Source organism: Phodopus roborovskii, unplaced genomic scaffold (assembly GCF_943737965.1).
Source record: "Phodopus roborovskii unplaced genomic scaffold, PHOROB, whole genome shotgun sequence".
Lineage (NCBI taxonomy): Eukaryota > Metazoa > Chordata > Mammalia > Rodentia > Cricetidae > Phodopus > Phodopus roborovskii.
In genome coordinates, this window is record NW_026126567.1 from 16,531,022 (window position 1) to 16,549,239 (window position 18,218).

The window sequence follows — 18,218 nt, forward strand, 5'->3', positions numbered from 1 at the left end:
TGAGGAGAGTTGGGCTGCACAAGCTGAGACCTGTCTGTTATGTAGTACAACACTGTCTCCAAAAAGCATGTACAAACTCTGTATGCATGAGTGATAACACAAATCACTGTAGAACACAGTTGTGATGAGTCCTAAGAGGATGTGTGGTACCACACTAAATCACAATGGAGGCCTTGGTCCAGCCCAGGGCAATGAGATCAGCTGGCTCAGCCCCAGCATTCCAGGCAGAGACACAAATATCTGGGGTTTGCAGTTATGAAACCCCAACTCAGGAAAAATGGCAGCTGTCGTGTCTTCAGAGCAGCTGGGTTCAGTTCCCAGTATCCCTGGCTTACAGTCACCCAGGACTCCAGTTCCTTTACCCTCCTGCAGGCATCAGGCATGCACTTGGTGAACATACATACATGCAGACAAAACATTCATATACCTAAAATTTCTAAAAATAATGGGAGGAGGGGGGGTTGAGGTGACAGTATCTGAGGGTGTGGGGTTGAGGTGGCAGTGTCTGAGGGGGCGGGGTTCAGGTGGCAGTGTCTGAGGGGGCGGGGTTGAGGTGGCAGTGTCTGAAGGGGCGGGGTTGAGGGGGCAGTGTCTGAAGGGGCAGTGTCTGAGGGGGCGGGATTGAGGGGGCGGGGTTGAGGGGGCAGTGTCTGAGGGGGCGGGGTTGAGGGGGCAGTGTCTGAGGGGGTGGGGTTGAGGGGGCAGTGTCTGAGGGGGCGGGGTTGAGGGGGCGGGGTTGAGGGGGCAGTGTCTGTCTGACAGTAGTTGAATGTGGATTTGTTTGTCACTGTTTCTGCACTGTCACAATCAGATAGAGCCTTTTCTTAGGTATTTGACTGATTTGATCTAGAAATTTTACCTTGTATGTGTGTCAAAGGCCGGGATTAATATCTTTGTTTCTTCCTGTTGAATATTCCTGTTGAATATGAGCCCTTTAATTCCAGTTATTCCTACCTTGCAATGTTTATAGGCTGACTCCTTCCTTCCTTCTTTCCTTCTTTCCTTCCTTCCTTCCTTCCTTCCTTCCTTCCTTCTTTCCTTGTGTTGGGATTAAAGGCATGCACCACTACCACCTTCCAGCTTTAGTGTATGTGTTTTTCTTTTTTAAGTTTCACAAAACATTGTTTAGAATTGTCTGTTTCTGCATCTTTTCCCAATAGTCTCTCTTTTGTAATAAATTGTTTCCCCTTCATGTATGTAAGTGCACTGAGCGCATGTGTGATACTTTGAGAGGCCAGAAGATGGCACTGTCTCCCCTGAAACAATGAGAAAGATAGTTATGCAGGCGCTGGGAACCAAACCCCAGTCTGAGCCCTCTTTCTGTCTCTGTTTTTTATTCTATACTTTTTTTTTCACAAGTAGAAATATTAATACCCAATACAGGAAATATGGGGCCCAGGAGCACTGCCCCTGTGTCCATAGTGTTAGGAAACTGCTTTAAAAAGTCTTTATTTGGTCTTCATTCTTGAAATGTTGTGGGTATCCACCAGAGATGGCTGCTCTGCCAATAGAATTTAAGCCAATAGGAAGTCTTTGTTTGCCAGCCTGTGACTTTACTGGGTGTTCAGGATCCCACTGTAGCACCGAGCCTTCCTCAGGGTGAGTTTTAAGCACAAAAACCATGTTCTGGGCTGACGAACTTCAATTAACAAGAATAGTTAACAAGAAGCAGAACTATAGAAGCCAAAAAGCAAGGTCAGGACATTTAGAGACTGTCCCAGAATTGTAGAGAGCCTTGTGTACAGGTAAACACGGAGAAGCCGGGAAAGTTTAGCACAGCTCACCTTAAAGGAATGAGGTGCACAGCCGCTCTTTCCAGAAAGCTAGGAATGATGTCGTTTTATGACCTGGCGATCCTTTGCTGTCTGGTGGGACAGGCTCTGTCTTATCCCAGACTTTCTGTTTTGCTTATCTAAGACCTTTCCCCCTAAGTCTCGAGCGTTGTTGTCAGACTGTAAACCCACCCTTGTAAGGGAGGTCACCTGGACTTTACAACAGCCTAAGTGACAGCCGTGTTATCTTAGGGCCAGGCCAATCCTGACACCTGCAGGCATTATATTTACCTCACTCCAACTTCCTAGACCTAAATCTTGGGTGCAATCTCTGAGTCAACAGTACCCATCTTTGTGAAGGAAGCCAGATGTACTTTGTAAGGAACCTCACTGTAAGCATGTCTTACATTGTTGTGCACCTGGGGCTGAGTCAATTGTTATCTGAATACCCTTTTCAAATTATACTGTGCTTAAGTATGGCTAAAGTAAAATGATCTGGGCCAGACGCTACAAGTCCTAGTCTAGCACCGGGGTTCAGTCTTGTCTCTGTGGACCTTTTTTCCCACTACCTGCTGTAAAGCCTTTGGGGGACTCACCACACAGAACTATGTGGACTTTGATGGATTAGACCTTTGTTTTAGTTTTGGCAGGGGGTGCTGTCTAATGCTGAGTTTCACAGCCTGAGTGGTACTTACTTCCGTCATGGAGTCAGTCGTGCTAAGGTCTGGGGCCCTGTGACATAGAGAATAAGTCAAATCATGGACTCTTCTTGTTTTAGTTTAAGATGCAGGACTCCCCTGTTAGTCCAATCAGAATGAGAATTAGAGGCCCAGCCAGTGCTGATAGCAGAGTAGTTAGCCAGGGGGACCAAGAGAACAGAGACTGGTAACCAATTATTTTTCCCACTGATGGTAAGATTTTCTCTAATTACTCCTGATCGATTAGCATAGAAGCAACACATTCCTCCCAAAGCCGTGCATAGTTTTCTTTATCTCATGAGAAGTCTTAAGCGCCCTTTGCTGCCCCCTTCATCTGTTAGCTAAGATAGGTAGCCTATGACCTACAAAGTTGGGCTTTCTTGATTGACATTCAAGGCCCTTTTATAGCCTGTTTTCCTGGGAAACCTCTGAAGAAAGGGCAGGAAGTCTGCATTTAGTGTCTTTTCATCACAAGGCAACCTGGTCCAGGTATGTTGCCCACTGCAACCTCTTTTAATAAAAGCAAAGATGGGTTGACTCATTCTACCAGCGGGAGGCTGAAGAACACATCTTCCAGGTCCAACATACTGTACCCCTCCCCTGTTCCTCTGGAAGAATCAGACTCAGGAGAATCAGAGGTCCCAGGCTTCTTCAGAGGCAGGAGAGGTGTGTTCCAGGGTGACTGGCGGGGTACCAGGATGCCTGTCTCTTCAAGCCAGGCAGTATGGACTGTAATTTCCCCTTTGTTTCCAGTGCCGTTGCATATTGTTTAACCTGGACGGAGGTAGCTGAACTGGTTGGTGTCGGGTCAGGCCTGGGGGAGTTGATATGGGAGTTGGCCCATACTCCCGGAATCTTTGTTGTCAATCTGAGAGATAGGCCAATTGAGCTGTCAGGGGCAAGACTTTCAGCTAGGAGATATTCTTCTGATAGATGGTAAGACACCAAAATTTTGCTGGGTATTTATCTGTAAGCCTAACTATGTTTGTTACCAGAGAAGGTTGACAGTAGCTTTCAGTTTATGCAGAAGATCTTGTCCCAATCAGTTCCCTGCTGTCAAGCACCCTTTGAGCTTCCTCCAGCATTAAGTTAAAAAGAAATTTATTTTTGTTTTGTGTGCATTGATGGTTTGCCTGAATGTCTGTCTGTGTGAGGGTGTCAGATCTTGTAGTTACAGATTACAAGCTTTTAGCTGCCCATGTAGGTGCTGGGAATTGAACCTGGGTTCTCTGGAAGAACAGTCAGTGCTCTTGACCACTGAGACACCTCTCTAGCCCCCTACTTTTAAAATATTTATTTATTTATTGCTTTTTTGAGATAGGGTTTCTCTATGGGTTTGGAGGCTGTCCTGGAACTAGCTCTTGTAGACCACGCTGGTCTTGAACTCACAAAGATCTGCCTGTCTCTGCCTCCCGAGTGCTGGGATGATTAAAGGCGTGTGCCACCACCACCTGGCAATTTTTAAATTTTTATAACTTATAAAAAAGTATCTGGAGCTGGGTGGTGGTGGTGCACACCTTCAATCCCAGCACTTGGGAGGCAGAGACAGGTAGATGGATCTCTTTGAGACCCCCCCCCCTTGTCTGGGGGAGGGGGTAATAATAATCTGGGTCTGACTGGGTGTCAGAGATTCTTTTCAGTAACTGTTTTTAATCTTTCTAAAAAGAACCTGGTGAAAATTGCTTAAAGTCTCCTTGGTCAGTGTTAGACACACTTGTCCAGGCTGTGTTCAAGGCAATTTTTTTTTTACACCTTTTTCAGAGAATGATAGGTTTTTATGGGTCATTGGTTAAAAAGGCGGCATGAATCATAAAGGGGAAGGGGGGTGGAACTTTTTCTTCTCCTCCAGGCTCAGCCCAGGGAACCTTCCCCTTTCCCTGGGCCTGGTTGGAGCAGAGCAGAGGGAATGCTCCCCTGGGGAGCATTTCCCCCCTCCCTCCCTGTGTGCATTCCACTTAGACGGCTGAGGGCCCTGGGTGAGCGCCCTGGGTGAGAGGTCCAGCCTCTCCCCACCTCCACACAGAACGGCGCCAGCATGAGCAGGAGCCAAGCAAGAAAGCAAGCAAGCACTTGTGCTTCTGGAGTGGGATGGGTGGAGTTCTTGCGGATTTCTTTGGGTGACTTAGCAGAGAGCCAGAAGGCTAGGGGGTCCCCAATGGGATGGGGCACAGGTTGAAAACCAGGGAGTTCTCACACCCAGAGAAAGACCCTGTTCGGTACAGGAAAACAAAACTGACAAAAACACATAGAAATACACACAGAGACACAGTAAATTCAATCAGGGCTGGCCACTGCACATTCATACACCTGAACAGACAGTGACGTCCATGGAGCCCAGACACTAGACCGACAGCCACCTCTGACCTCTCCTATGTGTCCAAACAGAAGGTGACTGAACCAGACTTTCTAATTTGTTTCCTTTTGGGGTGGAGGTGACAGACCCCTCTGAAGGTCAGGCATCGATTCATCAATGCCTGGGGCCCTGGAGCATCTCAGGCTGTGCTCTTCCTCGCTCCAAGAGGCTCTGAGACCTTGGTGTCTCACTGCACTTGATGTTTGGGATCCCATCTCAGCACAGAGCCTTTCTCAGGGTGAGCTTTTAAGCACAAAAACCATGTTTTGGGTGTACAGACTTCAGTTAACAAGAACAGTTATTCAGAAGCAGAGCTGCAGAAGCCAAAAAAGCAAGTTTAGGACTTCAGAGACTTTCCCAGAACTATGGACTTTGATGTTTTAGTTTTGGCAGGTGGTGCTGTCCATGAGCTGAGTTTCACGGCCTGACTGGTACTTCCATCATGGAGTCATCTGTGCTAAGGTCTGGGGGCCTGTTACTTCTCCTGGACAGTTAACTGTGCGCACGGCCTCTTCCACCTCTGATTTGCTTCAGAGAGGTCATCTTTCGGTTTAACTGAGGTTTCTGATAGGTCTTCCTGGGATGGCTCTTGTAGCATTATGTTGGCAGTAAGCTCCTGGGTATGCAGAAGCTGCCTGTCTGCAGGCCACACTTTGGTTAGCAACGGTTCAGTGGACGTGCATTTTTTTCTTTTTTAATGCAAAACCCCTTCCTTTGACAGTGTCCAGGGGGTCCTCCAACTTGCTGTCTTCCATTACTAAAATGACTGGTTTTCCCTGCCACACTGCACAGACCTTTCCTTACGATCTTGCCTGTGTCAGTAACTTATTCTTATTTTGCAGTAGTGGGGACTGTACTCAGGGCTTCACAAATGCCACTGAGACATTTTGTCACTGAGCTGTACCCCAGCCTTGCCCTTATAGTTAAATTTTGTAGTTAAAATTTTGACTGTTAGGATCTGGGAATGGAGAATGTGGTAGAGTGTGTGCCGGGCATATGCAAAGGGTTAAGTTCATTTCCCATGTATTAATTTCTTTTCCTTTACTATGGTAAAGGAAATCCCAGACCAAAACAAGAAGGAAGGAAAAGTCGGTTTGGGTTTGAAGTTCAAGAGCTCAGATCCTTGTTTGTGGTGGAAGTTAAGGAGGCTTTTAAAATGTCCCTAGTCAGGATCAGGATAATTCCTGGCAGGCTTCCCCACAGGCTAGTCTGATGTAGATAATCGCTGGTGTGTTTGTCTTCTAGGTGGTTCTAGATCCTGTCAAGATCGCAGTGTTAACCATCACACGCCAGTCCTGCCCAAACAAACCCTGCTGCTTGCTTAGTTTTATTCCTTTCAGCAGATACTGAACAAGGCGAGGCTTCCTGGTGGCAGACATGCTTGTTCCGTAGGTGCTGGGGAGCTGGCTGAACTCTGGCTACTCATGCAATTGTGTGGCAAGCACTTTGCTCAGCGAGCCATCTCCTGGCCTGTCAGATTTCAGGTGTAGAGATTGTATTGCCAGTTAGGACATTTTAACTGCAGCACAATGTAACAGCAGCAACTGCAATTCCCAATGGGATGAGAGCTTTTTTTTTGGAGACAGGGTTTCTCTGTATTGCTTTGGAGCCTGTCCTGGAAATAGCTTTTGTAGACCAGGTTGGTCTCGAACTTACAGAGATCCACCTGCCTCTGACTCCCGAGTGCTGAGATTAAAGGAGTGCACCACCACCTCCTGGCTCAGATGAAAACACTTATAATTAGTTATGGTTGCCATCTTCTGTTCAACGAGCAAGGGAACTCTTGGATCTTTAGCAAACAGCTACAGAACGGAAACATCCTTTATATGATAAAGAGTAAATACACAATGATTGTAGTCTTTAATGTGTATTATTATTATCCAAGTTCTTGCAAAAGGATGTTAGGGGCTCCCAGATGCTGTGGGAGCAGTGTGTTTGAACACAAGCTCCCCTGTGCAGCACCAAAAGATCATGCGTGTGCATGTATTTGTGTGTTTGGGAAGAAGGTCCTTTTATTCTGTGGGTGCCTTGGATTCACTATAGAGCTGAAACTAGCCCTTGCAGAAATCCCAAGAGTGAGACAGTGTACCCTATTTATTCTCTACTTTGTCCTTCCTGTTGCATACCTGAGCTCCAGCCTCTTAGTGCTGGTTCCTTTAAAATTGAAGCTCCTAGGTACCCATTGCTCTCAGCCTTGACTGGATTTTGGGCCAGGCCTGCCTCATCACTCTATAGAATCATGTTATATGATATAAATGTGACTGCTTTCTTCTTTTCAAAGCATAGATCTCATAAGATTGCTTCACACGTTCTTCCCTTTCCTGGAGGTGGGGGGGGGCATCCTTTGCTTCTACCCACTACCTAGTACATATGTACACACACACACACACACACACACACACACACACACAGAGTTGTTATTTTTTGTAGCCCTAACTGTCCTGGAACTCACTCTGTAGCCCAGGCTGGTCTTAAACTTAGAATCTGCCTGCCTCTGCCTCTTTAGTGCTGGGATTAAGGCATGTGACACAACCACCTGGCTAAAAATATGTTTTTTATTTTAAAAGATTTATTTTTATTATGCATGGATGATTTGCCTATACAGGTATGTGTACTGCGTGAATTCCTGGTACCTGCAGGGGTCTTTGGATGCCCTGGAACAGTTGGTTCTGGGAACTGAACCTGGGTCCTCTGCAGGAATAACTGAGCCATCCCTCCAGCCCCTATACAGTATATTTCTCATGAGTTGCATGGTTCAGCCCCTCCCCTAAAGCATGCACCATCATACCCAGTTGGTCCTGCATTTTGAGTGTATATAAAGATATTGAGGGTCTGGCTCCATGCAGTTGGTAGTTGCTGGCATGCCATTTGAGATCTGTCACATGACTTAAGGCTGAAAGTACTTTGGGTCTCTGGTGAATGTACAAGGGTCTAACACACCTCTTGTGAGTAATCGGTACCCACCTCACTGAAAGAGGCAGCCCAAACACAGATGAGCGAACTAAAAGAGCTAGGCAGGATGACTTTTGCACTGAGATTGGCTGTGGCTGTTACGTGTAGCCTGCTCCTGGCAAGTCTTAGCCCTGTCGTGGTCCCCTTTGTGTTTTCATTCTTGGTCAGAACTGACGATAGAGTGGCGTCTGCCGTCTCTTTAGGAAGTTCTTACCTTGTGTTCTTTGGGGCTTTAGCTTGTATTTGGCAGCTCCCATCTGACGGTGGTTAACAGTCTCCAAGGAGAGCGAGATGCAGCCCTGCCTCTTTGTGTTAACCCAAGTTCTCATGGATACTTCTCTATTCATTCCCTCCTCGCTGCCGAGTTCCTGCCCAGCTGTTGGTTTTTTTTTTTTTTTTTTTTTTTTTTTTAATGTAACACAGAGAAGAAAAGTCAGACAGACAGATTCTCTTAGGGAGAGATCTCACCCCTCAAAGAGAAGAAGCACAGGGGAAAGAGCCGCGCCTTCCACAAACCTCCTGCGAGACTGGTTAACTGCTCACCACCTCAGTGATGTGGGAGGCAAGAATGTTGTGAGTCCAGAGCCGTCTTTAGTTAATAGCTGTTTATTACCCACCTCTGTATGCGACCTGACATCTCTGACTATTAGGTAGTCCTCTGGAATGTACGAAGGAACCCCGGCTCCACAATGTGGTCAGCCCCCAAGCTTGTAGCTGACAGTCGGGTTTTCTGTGCCACCCACCTGATGTTCCCACCTGTGTAAGTGTCAGCATTTAGTTTTTGTTACCATTCTGTCACTGTACAATTTAATGAAACTACCACCACAGTGGAACACAGAAATTGGAGTCATTCATATTTGGCTCCGGAATAAGCTATCTCTTAGCTCTTTGAGGTGAAAGTTGTGGGGATTTTTTGTTTGTTTGTTTGTTTGTTTTGTTTTGACATGATAATCATTTGGATGTGCAAGAGACTTGTCATTTTCCTTTACACACACACACACTTAAGCCAACATCATGTTGCACGCCTTTAATCCTGGCACTCGGGAGGCAGGTGGATCTCTGTGAATTCCAGCCATGCCTTCATAGTAAGACCTTATCTCCTAAAAATCATTAAAAAAAAATGATTTCTCTCTTTGTGGTGTGTGTACCTGTGTGTATGAGTGTGTGATACTGTATGTAAATATGTCAGAGGACAACTCAGCAGTCAGCTCTTTCCTGCCAGGGATCAAATCAGGTCATGAGGTCTTAGTGCAGGTAGCTCTCTACCTGCTGAGCCATCTCACCAACCCTAACTGTTGATCATTATCTGAATTACTGCACAATACACAGGGACACTTGCAGGAAGGAAGGAGGCTGCCGAGCCTGGGCGGAGCCTGCCCAGGGAAAGGATGAATACAATTGTTAGGGCATACTAGGGAGAGAGGACGACACACCAAACCAATAGAACTATCATGAAACCCCGGAGGGGAGGCGAAAGCAGACACCCTTCAAGCCGGCAGGACTTAGTGGGGGAAGTTGGGGACAGGGCGGGGATGGGCAGCAGCACTGAGTAAGCGGAGGGTTGGAAGCCAGGTGGGGCAGCTGCAGCGTGAATACCTGACATGGGGTCATGCAGGGACCTGTATCAGCTACAACCATGTCACCTTCCCAGCCGCCACTGCTGGTAGCGACAAGCCACACCCAGGCTTGAAGTCAGGCTTGCTTGTTTCTCTCGCCCTCAGGTTTGCATCTGGCCACTTACCGTGTCTCTAAGGACTGTGGCTCAATAGCACTTACCCAAGCGCCTAAGACCACTCCACGTAGCAGAGAGTTAGACATAAAGTGGCTAAAACCTAGTTATGTCAGCAGAGGGCTCAGAGCAAGGTCTCCTTAATGAGAAGGCTCTGACCATGTCATATCTGCCCTGCCTCGTGAATGAATGAACTGTTCAGAAGAAAGCCCCAGACTCCTGTCCTAGCCTTCAGGATTCTCCACCAGCTGGTAAACAGTCCCCCGCCCAAGGCCCTCAGCCTGGTGTCAGGAATTACTGTGCCTTACTAAGGTAACAGCATCCTGTCTCCCCAGCAGCCACATCTCTTTGGGGACTGTCACCCTCACTGAAGTCCAGATATATTAACCAAAATAATTAATGTTTGTGCAAGCTAAAACATAAAACTGACTAGAGGAAGTGTAAATCAAAAATAATTATTATTGTACGGTGTCTGGGAAATACTGCTAAGCTCTGCAGAAAGACAGATGTTGTAAGGGTACCCCATCCCTGTCCCCAGCATCCATGTAACTGTGGGTTTTGTCTTTAAAAATACTGAGCTTTGGCACCAAGAGGTATTTTGGAGGCATTAATCTACTCTTGGTCTGGCCGTTATTTGTTTGTTTGTTTCTAGACAGGGTTTCTCTGTGTATTCCTGACTGTCCTGGAACTCACCGTGTAGATCAGATTGGCTTAGCACTCTGGAGGGGTAGGGGCAGTACATTAGAGGCCAGTCTGGGCTATGTGAGATCCTTTTTCAACCTCACAAGCCACTAACCTCATGCTTGTAGTGTCACATATGTGTTCAGGAATTGCCCTTCTCATCAGACATCATCTGCCAATTTGGAAAGTACAGGAGGAAAAAAAAAAAAACCCAAGTCCTCCAACAATCCTAAAATAATCTCTTGAGATCGTCACATTAACAACTCTGCAGTGGATATTTACTGCCGAGTTTTAGGTTCTTCCAAACCTTAGGGTGTGCCTGTAGTCCATGCTACTAAATGGTCCTTGCTCTCCACTTTGAGAAGAGTAAAACAGAGCACTCTTGTGTTTCTAAATTTGTGTGTGGAATGTAGGAGATGAGAGATGGTGAACTCAGAGATAATGAATTGCCCGTGTCAGCAGAAGGCGTGAAGCTAGGTTTGGGATTAAGTTCCTGACAGACCCCCTCTCTGCAGCCTTAACTTTCTGATTTGAGCAGTGACTTTAACTTTCTAGCCTCATCTTTCGTTTCTGTATAATAGGGATCATTTTGCATTGCTCTGATTAACTTGAGAGGATTTGTAGGGCTTGGCAATCCACATAAACTCTTAATGTTGCTTTGGAGTGTTGTCCTTTGCTTTTTGGTTCTTTCCAGACAGGGTCTCTGTGTAGCCCTGGCTGTCCTGGAACTAGCTCAGTCTTGAACTCACAGAGATCCGACTGCCTCTGCCTCCCGAGTGCTGGGATTAAAGGTGTTCACCACCACTGCCCGGCCAGTGTTGTCCCCTTTAATCACAATGTGTGGTCCTGATGTTTTAGACGTACACAGAGAAGGATGCGTAGAGAGGTTAAGGTCATTTTCATGTGAGTTGGGATTGAAGCCCCACTGATTTTAGTGTCCTCAGTGGGAGACTGGGGGTAGGGGATGTCATTGGTGCTTTCCCAGCCCCTGGCCTCTGTGTCTGTCCTGTACCATCTCCCCATACCCTTCGAGGATTGTGTATTAGTTATAAAATTCCATGACCAAGGCAACTTGAGGAAGAGAGGTTATTTAGGCTTATGGTTGCAGAGGGATAAAACCCGTCATGGCGGGAAAGCATGGCATATTTGCAATCACAAACTGATGAAGAGCAAATGTCTGAGACCTTTTAACATTCACTCCCATGGCATGCTTTCTCAGGCAGGGCCAGAGCTCCTGACCCTCCACAGACAGTGCTGGTACTAACTGAGGACCAACTGTTCAAATACTGAAGGCTATAGGGGACATTTGACACTCAAATCATCACAGATTGTGCCGTGTGTGTGTGTGTGTGTGTGTGTGTGTGTGTGTGTGTGTGTGTGTGTGTGTGTGTGTGTGGCCATCTTGCCAGTCCTCCATTGTTCTTTTTCAGTGGCCTCTGGAGGTCTGAGAGCGCTGAGCCTTCTCCCCAGCTTAGCTGCCTTCCGAAGTGTCCAGTGCCCTCTCCCTGGGGGGCTTTGCACACACTCCCTCAGCTGCAGACATGAAGCACTGTGAGTGGTCTGATTCGCTGGTCCGAGCATCTCCCCTCCCTTCCTTCTTCCTGCAGATCATCAACTCCGTGGTCCTGCTGGTTCTGCTGAGCGCCCTGGCAGATCCCGACCAGTACCACTTCTCAAGCTCTGAACTAGGAGGGGAACTCGAGTTCATGGATGATGCCAGTAAGTACCTCAGATGGGGTTTCTTGGGACAAGGAGTCTGACTGTCTGCCTTTTCTGTTAAATTACAAATATTGATTCAAGGGCCTACTTGAGCTGCTATTTTAATGTTATTTTCTCTCCATCATTGCAAATCAAATCAGCAAATACTTACGTGCTGCCCATGCTCGGTCTCTGTTCTTAATGACTGTCAGATCCGTAGGTTTACACATCTTATGTGAGTATCCTTTTCCTCCATATTTATGGAGTCTCGTGTATTATGTATAGTCCACACATTCTCTATGACCCAAGGACAACCTTGAAGTCCCTGCTGTTTCTGCCTCTACTCCAAGTGCTCTGATACATGGGCTTCTGTGCCAAGTTGGAATTTATATATTTTCAAAGCTGCACCTTTTTCAGCCAGGCAGTGGTGGTGCACGCCTTTAATCCCAGCACTTGGGAGGCAGAGGTAGGTGGAGCTCTGTGAGTTCAAGGGCAGCCTGGTCTACTGAGAGAGTTCCAGGACAGGCTCCAAAGCTACACAGACAAACCTGTCTTGAAAAACCAAAAAACCAAACAACAAACAACCAAACAAACAAAATTATATCTTTCTCATAGACTTTTGAGGCAGGATTTCATGTGGCTCAGGCTGACCTGGAACTTTTTTTTTTTTCCTTTTTCATGTGAAAAAGATTTATTTATTTATTATGTATACAGCGTTCTCCCTACACACCAGAAGAGGGCACCAGATCTCATTGTAGATGGTTGTGAGCCACCATGTGGTTGCTGGGAATTGAACTCAGGATCTCTGTCAGAGCAGCCAGTGCTCTTAAACTTTGAGCCATCTCTCCAGCTCCCCACCTGGAACTTTATATTTAGCAAAATCTGATGTTGGGCTCCTCCTGACCCTTCCTGATGCTGGGATTGTGGACATATACTACCACACTGAGCTTTGTCATAGACTTGGGTTTTTTTTGCCAAGGAGAGTTAATAAATAGCAGGAAAGAAGGTGAAAGGGCATATACATCGCTGGATATTCTGATGACACCAGGTGTTGCCTTCTTTCCAGGAGGTGATTGTTGCTGGTTACTTGCTAAGATTGAAGCCCCTCTCTCCCCAGCAATGGATTTGGGCATGAGGCTGAGTAAGAAGGAATGGCCAGCTCAGGGATACCTGTAGCACAGACCTTGCATATCCCATCCTGCTGGGCCTTGGCTAAGTGACAGGTAGTGCCATGCGTGGCCTGGAACAGGAGGTTGGGCAAATTGATTTGTTACCAGCTCAGTAGAACTTTATATTAGTCTAAGGAAGTGTGGCTGGAAGGCAAAATGATATTGGGAGGATGGCTCAAGCTGCAAGGGTTTAGTTTTGAGAAACCACAAGTGTTGTGGGTTTAAAAAAATTTGTTTAGATGTGTTTAGAAGCTGTTTTGCTTGCATGTGTATTTGTGTACCACAAGTGCCAGGAGGTCAGAGGACATCAAATCCCCTGGAACTGGAGTTGTAGATGGTTGTGAGCTGGCATGTGGGTGCTGGGAAGCAAGCCCAGGACATCTGGGAGAGCAATCAGTGCTCCTAACGGCTGAGCCATCTCTCCATTCCCCAAGTGTGGATTTTGTTTTCAGAGTGAAACGAGTTAAGTGAATGCATGAACTGGTGCATATGGTAGGGTTGGTGGCCTAGGGGTCTGGTCTTAGAGACATTTCTCTGTAGGGAGGAAAGCACTGGGGATGGGAGAGTGGCTGGGCTTGGACTGAGGTTGGTGAGAGGGGATGATCAAGGCTGGAATCTCTTCAACTCGTGTGTGTCCACAGCGGTGAGAAAAGCTGGTGAAGGAAGCTGGAAACACAGCCTAGGACGAACACTACATTAGTGTGTAGGCTCTGAAGAGCTCAGACTGAATGCCAGTTATGCCAAGGGGGCTGTGTGCTCACTCTGGGCTCATTTCTAACCTTGGTTTACTGTAGTCCTGACTGAAATTGGAGGAATTAATTGTATCTAACAGATAGGGTTGGGAGAGTGCCTAGGATGTAGTAAGTGCTAGGTGAAATGTACCCTTGCTGGGTACGTAGAAGACAGATCTGCTGTGATTAAAGCCTGTGAATTAGTGTAAGTTGAGACAGAGGTCTGGGTTGAGAACTCAGGGCTCAGACTCCAGGAGGTCAAGAGAAGGAGCCAGAGGGCAGTCAAGGGGGCAGTCAAGCTCCATCCATACCTGTCGTTTACCACTATTGTTTGATCTCAGTGGTTTTCTGTCCAGGTGCCTCTTGACCCTAGAAGACAGGCTGAGGCAGAAGGGTCAAAGGTTCAGGGCTATTCTTAGCCACATAACGAGTTCAAGGCCGGCTTTGAGCTGCAGAAAACCCCATTTCCAAAAAAGAATAAAATAAAATAAACAAATACATTAGTTAATTGAATTTGGAGACAAGCCTGGAAACCAAACTCTCTGGTGAATGCTTGCCTGATGAGACTTGTTTTTGTCCTCAGTACTCCACAGGGTCGGTGGGGTGGGACATTAACTTTGTAGGTCAGACCTCATTGTACCAGACAGCCCTTCAAGTATTTAAACCAGGAGTCGATAGAGTTAAATAAGCCTTGAGGTTTGGTTCAGTCAGCTGTGTACTTATAATTGGAAATTCTTAAGTTAATAGAAGTGTTTTGGTATTGGAGAGATGGCCTAGGGTTGAAAGTACTTGTCTCTTACAGAGGATCTGGATTGGCTTTCCAACATATACATGGTGGCTTATATAACCATCTGTGTAACTGAAGGCAGGGTTTAAATGAGTCCACCAGACCCAAGATAGATGATAAATAGGTGTTTATTAGGGAAGCTCTTACACAGATAAGCGTAAATAACCACTGTGATCTTCCTGCTCCAGAAGATGCAGTCTCTGCCCTTCCAATGCTCTCCTCAACCCAAGAGAGCTGCAGCCAGCCCCCCCTCTGCCTAATAATGGGTCAGGGCTGCACCTGAAACCATGCCCAAAGGGTGTGGCCACCACAAGAAGTTCACTGGCAAGACAAGATGCCACTACATGTAACTCTAGTTCCAGAGGATTTGATGCCCTCTTCTGGCCTCTGTGGGTCCTGCACACACATGTATGTACGTATACATGCAGGCCGAACACTCATAAACATCAAACCAATCTCTTTTAAATGGATCCATGTGTGTACATGTTTACATACATGTGTCTTTACATAGATACATGGGGGAGTGGCATCTTCTGTAGCCAACAGTGTAGCCTAGCATAACATTGAGCTTCTGACCATTGTGATCATCATGCTCCAGGCCTGTACCACCATGCCTTCTGGAGATGAGACCCAGGGCCTTGCGAATGCTAGCGAACACTCTACCACATGAGCTGTAACCCAGCTCGTGTTGCTGCCTGAGTGTTGGCAGATCTGATAGGAAACTGGCTGGACAGACTGCATGGCTTTACCTCTTTGCCATGCAGTACTTTTTCTCAGGTGATCTGGTAGAAGATGATCAAAGTAGGGAGTTCCTCACTGGGGGATTCATTAGGATAAAGAAAATGCAGGAATTTTGCTCACTTTAACATCTAGCTTTTAGACATTTCTGTCAAAGGAATATTAATCATGTATATTTATAATTTATAAATTTTTCATGTTAGCAAAAAAATTGACCATGTGTGATGGAATGGATTGGATGGAGAATAAACATCCATCGATTCTCAGCCTTGAATCCATTTGTCTATGTGCTCTTAAGTCGCATGGTTCAGTAGTTGGCATATTCAGCACCTTGACTCCATTTTCATGGGTTTCTTTCTGTTTTTTGCTTTTCAAGACATGGTTTCTCAGTGTGGCTCTGGCTGTCCTGGAACTCACTCTGTAGACCAGGCTGGCCTTGAACTCACAGCATCTGTCTGCCTCCCAAGTGATGGGATTAAAGTCATGTGCCACTACTGCCCAATATATAGTATTTATGGCATATATTTGCTTTTTCAGATTTTCTATATCAAAGAAAATTATCCACATACTTATTCCAGAGGAACTCCAAAGCTGGGCATGGTGGTACAGGCCTGTAATCCCATGGGGAGGCTGAAGCAGGAAGGGTGTGTCTTTCAGGCCAACTATGGCCGATTTTGGTGCACACGCTCTCAGAATGTCCTGCAACCCCAAGCCTTCACTTTATACTCTGTTCAGTAAGAATAGCATCTACCTCAGCTGGGAAGAGTAAAACACTTGAGAACTGTCAAGTGTAGATAGTGCACTGCCCTCAGCATTGGGACTTAGCTTGGCTGCACCATACACTAAAGATACAGGCTTCCTGGATAAAGAAGTGTCCAGTCAGTACCTTCCGGCACCATTCCAGATCAATGATGTACCGTAACGTGTCGTTCTCAAGTAGCCAGGCTATATGTAAAGCAACAAAAGGCCAAGGTGATTATTGTAACCAGTATAAATGCCACTCTCTGAACTGAGTCTGGAAGCTGAGTGCACATGAGTGTGTGTGCGCGCACGCACCACGTGTCTTACAAAGCCTTTCGCTGTAGGTGCTTCGCCTAGAGGGGCATTCCTTACCCAGATGGTGGTGGTAGCAAACAGTATAGTGATCTTGCCTGGAGAGAATCCAGCAACTCCCGGAAATAGAATAAGATCGATAATTGTGCATGTGGGAAGGTACAGTGATGTGATGGGGGATGTCCTTCTGTATATATGTTTCTCTTGTTGGTTGATGAATAAAACAGTTTGGCAGGAAGATAGGTGGGACTAGGAGACGAGGAGAAAGGTAGGCAGGGAGAGCCTGCCAGAGTCAGTTGCCATGTAGCTCCAGGGGAGATAGGATGGGCCAGCATTCTCTGGTAAGATAAGACCACGTGGGCATACTTAGATAAATATAAATGGGTTAATAATTAAGACAGAGCTAGCCAATGAGAAGCCCTGGCCATCAACCAACAGTTTAGTAATTAATGCAGCGTCTGTGTTTGTATTTGTAGCTGAGAAGGGTGGTTGGGACCTGGCGGGACAGGAAACGCCACAACAGTGGCCGAAGCATGGGATGCTCAGGGGAGATTTCCAAGGAGGTGATTTTGCCTGGGAATTCTGATCACACGAGAAATGCAGGTTAATGGTGTTTGAACATGGTTAGGTGATGTAGATGCCCCGAGCTGTGAAGTGAGATGAGAGGAAGAGTCACTTGAGAATAAATTGGGGCATTGGGGTCTTGAAAAGAAACTGAGGTTTGTAATCATAGTGAAAGAGTAAGGTATGGAAAAGTCTCACACGCACAAGTGCATAAAACACAAATAGACACCTGTGTGACTATAGGATGGCCGAGTTAACAAGTATTTCTATCGTCAGTGGACTGGAAGGCCAACTCCATTTGCTATCTGTAACCAGTATCTCTGCCCTTTTGTGACCAATCACTCAGGATTTGGGAGAACGCCTGGGCACTTGTTAGCACTGATGGTTGAGTCAGAATAAAGGTTTCACCTGTACTTGATGTGTAAACAAAAAGACTTTGAAGAGAAACACAGTGTGTTCAGTAGTGGATCTAACTGTGTGCCTCCCCCCCCCCCCGACCTTTTGCCAGATATGTGCATTGCTATTGCAATCTCTCTCCTCATGATCCTGATATGTGCGATGGCTACTTACGGAGCATACAAGGTAAGTGGTTCTAATGCTCCTAGTGCTGCAGCCCTTTAACACAGTTCCTTGTGTTGCGGTGGCGCCCAACCATGACATTATTTTCACTACGGTAATTTTGCTAGTGTTATGAATCATAAATATAAATATCTGTGTTTTCCAATCACCTTAGGTGACTCCTATGAAGGAGTCTGACCCCCAAAGGGATCTTCACCCACAGATTGAGAACTGCTCTACAAGAGTAATCTGGGATTGTCTGTTCAGAGTACGGGGTTATCCATAGTTTTCTGCAAGAATCTTTAGAAATCTCTAATACCTCCTGGTATTAGGAAAACTGGTAAAACACATAATACCATGAACGCTCACCATTTTGTTTTGACTGCCCAGCTTGGCATGCCAGTTGCCATGATGGCCTGGCTTAATGACTGCCAGCTCCAGGTCCCTCACATTGGTGAACTCAGTCCTGTTACATCCAGCACATGACCATTCTGTTTTCTCATGTTTAGCAACACGCTGCCTGGATCATCCCGTTCTTCTGTTACCAGATCTTCGATTTTGCCCTGAATACCTTGGTTGCGATCACCATTCTTGTCTATCCAAACTCCATTCAGGAGTACATACGACAGCTGGTAGGTGGGCCCCTCTCCCTCCCTCCCTCCCCACTGCCTCTTGTCCTGAGGGGCCTGAGTGAGAGAGGACAGAGTATTATCAGGACACACATTGTTATCGGGA

General features: G+C 46.4%; 1 protein-coding gene across 1 annotated transcript in view; it reads left to right on the forward strand.

The window, feature by feature from the left end:
* Laptm4b (lysosomal protein transmembrane 4 beta) overlaps positions 1 to 18,218 on the forward strand; it is a 39,571-nt gene that overhangs the window by 9,400 nt on the left and 11,953 nt on the right. The window contains exons 2-4 of the mRNA XM_051202704.1: positions 11,793 to 11,904; positions 17,434 to 17,507; positions 17,993 to 18,115. Coding sequence (XP_051058661.1) covers positions 11,793 to 11,904; positions 17,434 to 17,507; positions 17,993 to 18,115 — 309 coding nt within the window. The remainder of the gene's footprint in view (positions 1 to 11,792; positions 11,905 to 17,433; positions 17,508 to 17,992; positions 18,116 to 18,218) is intronic.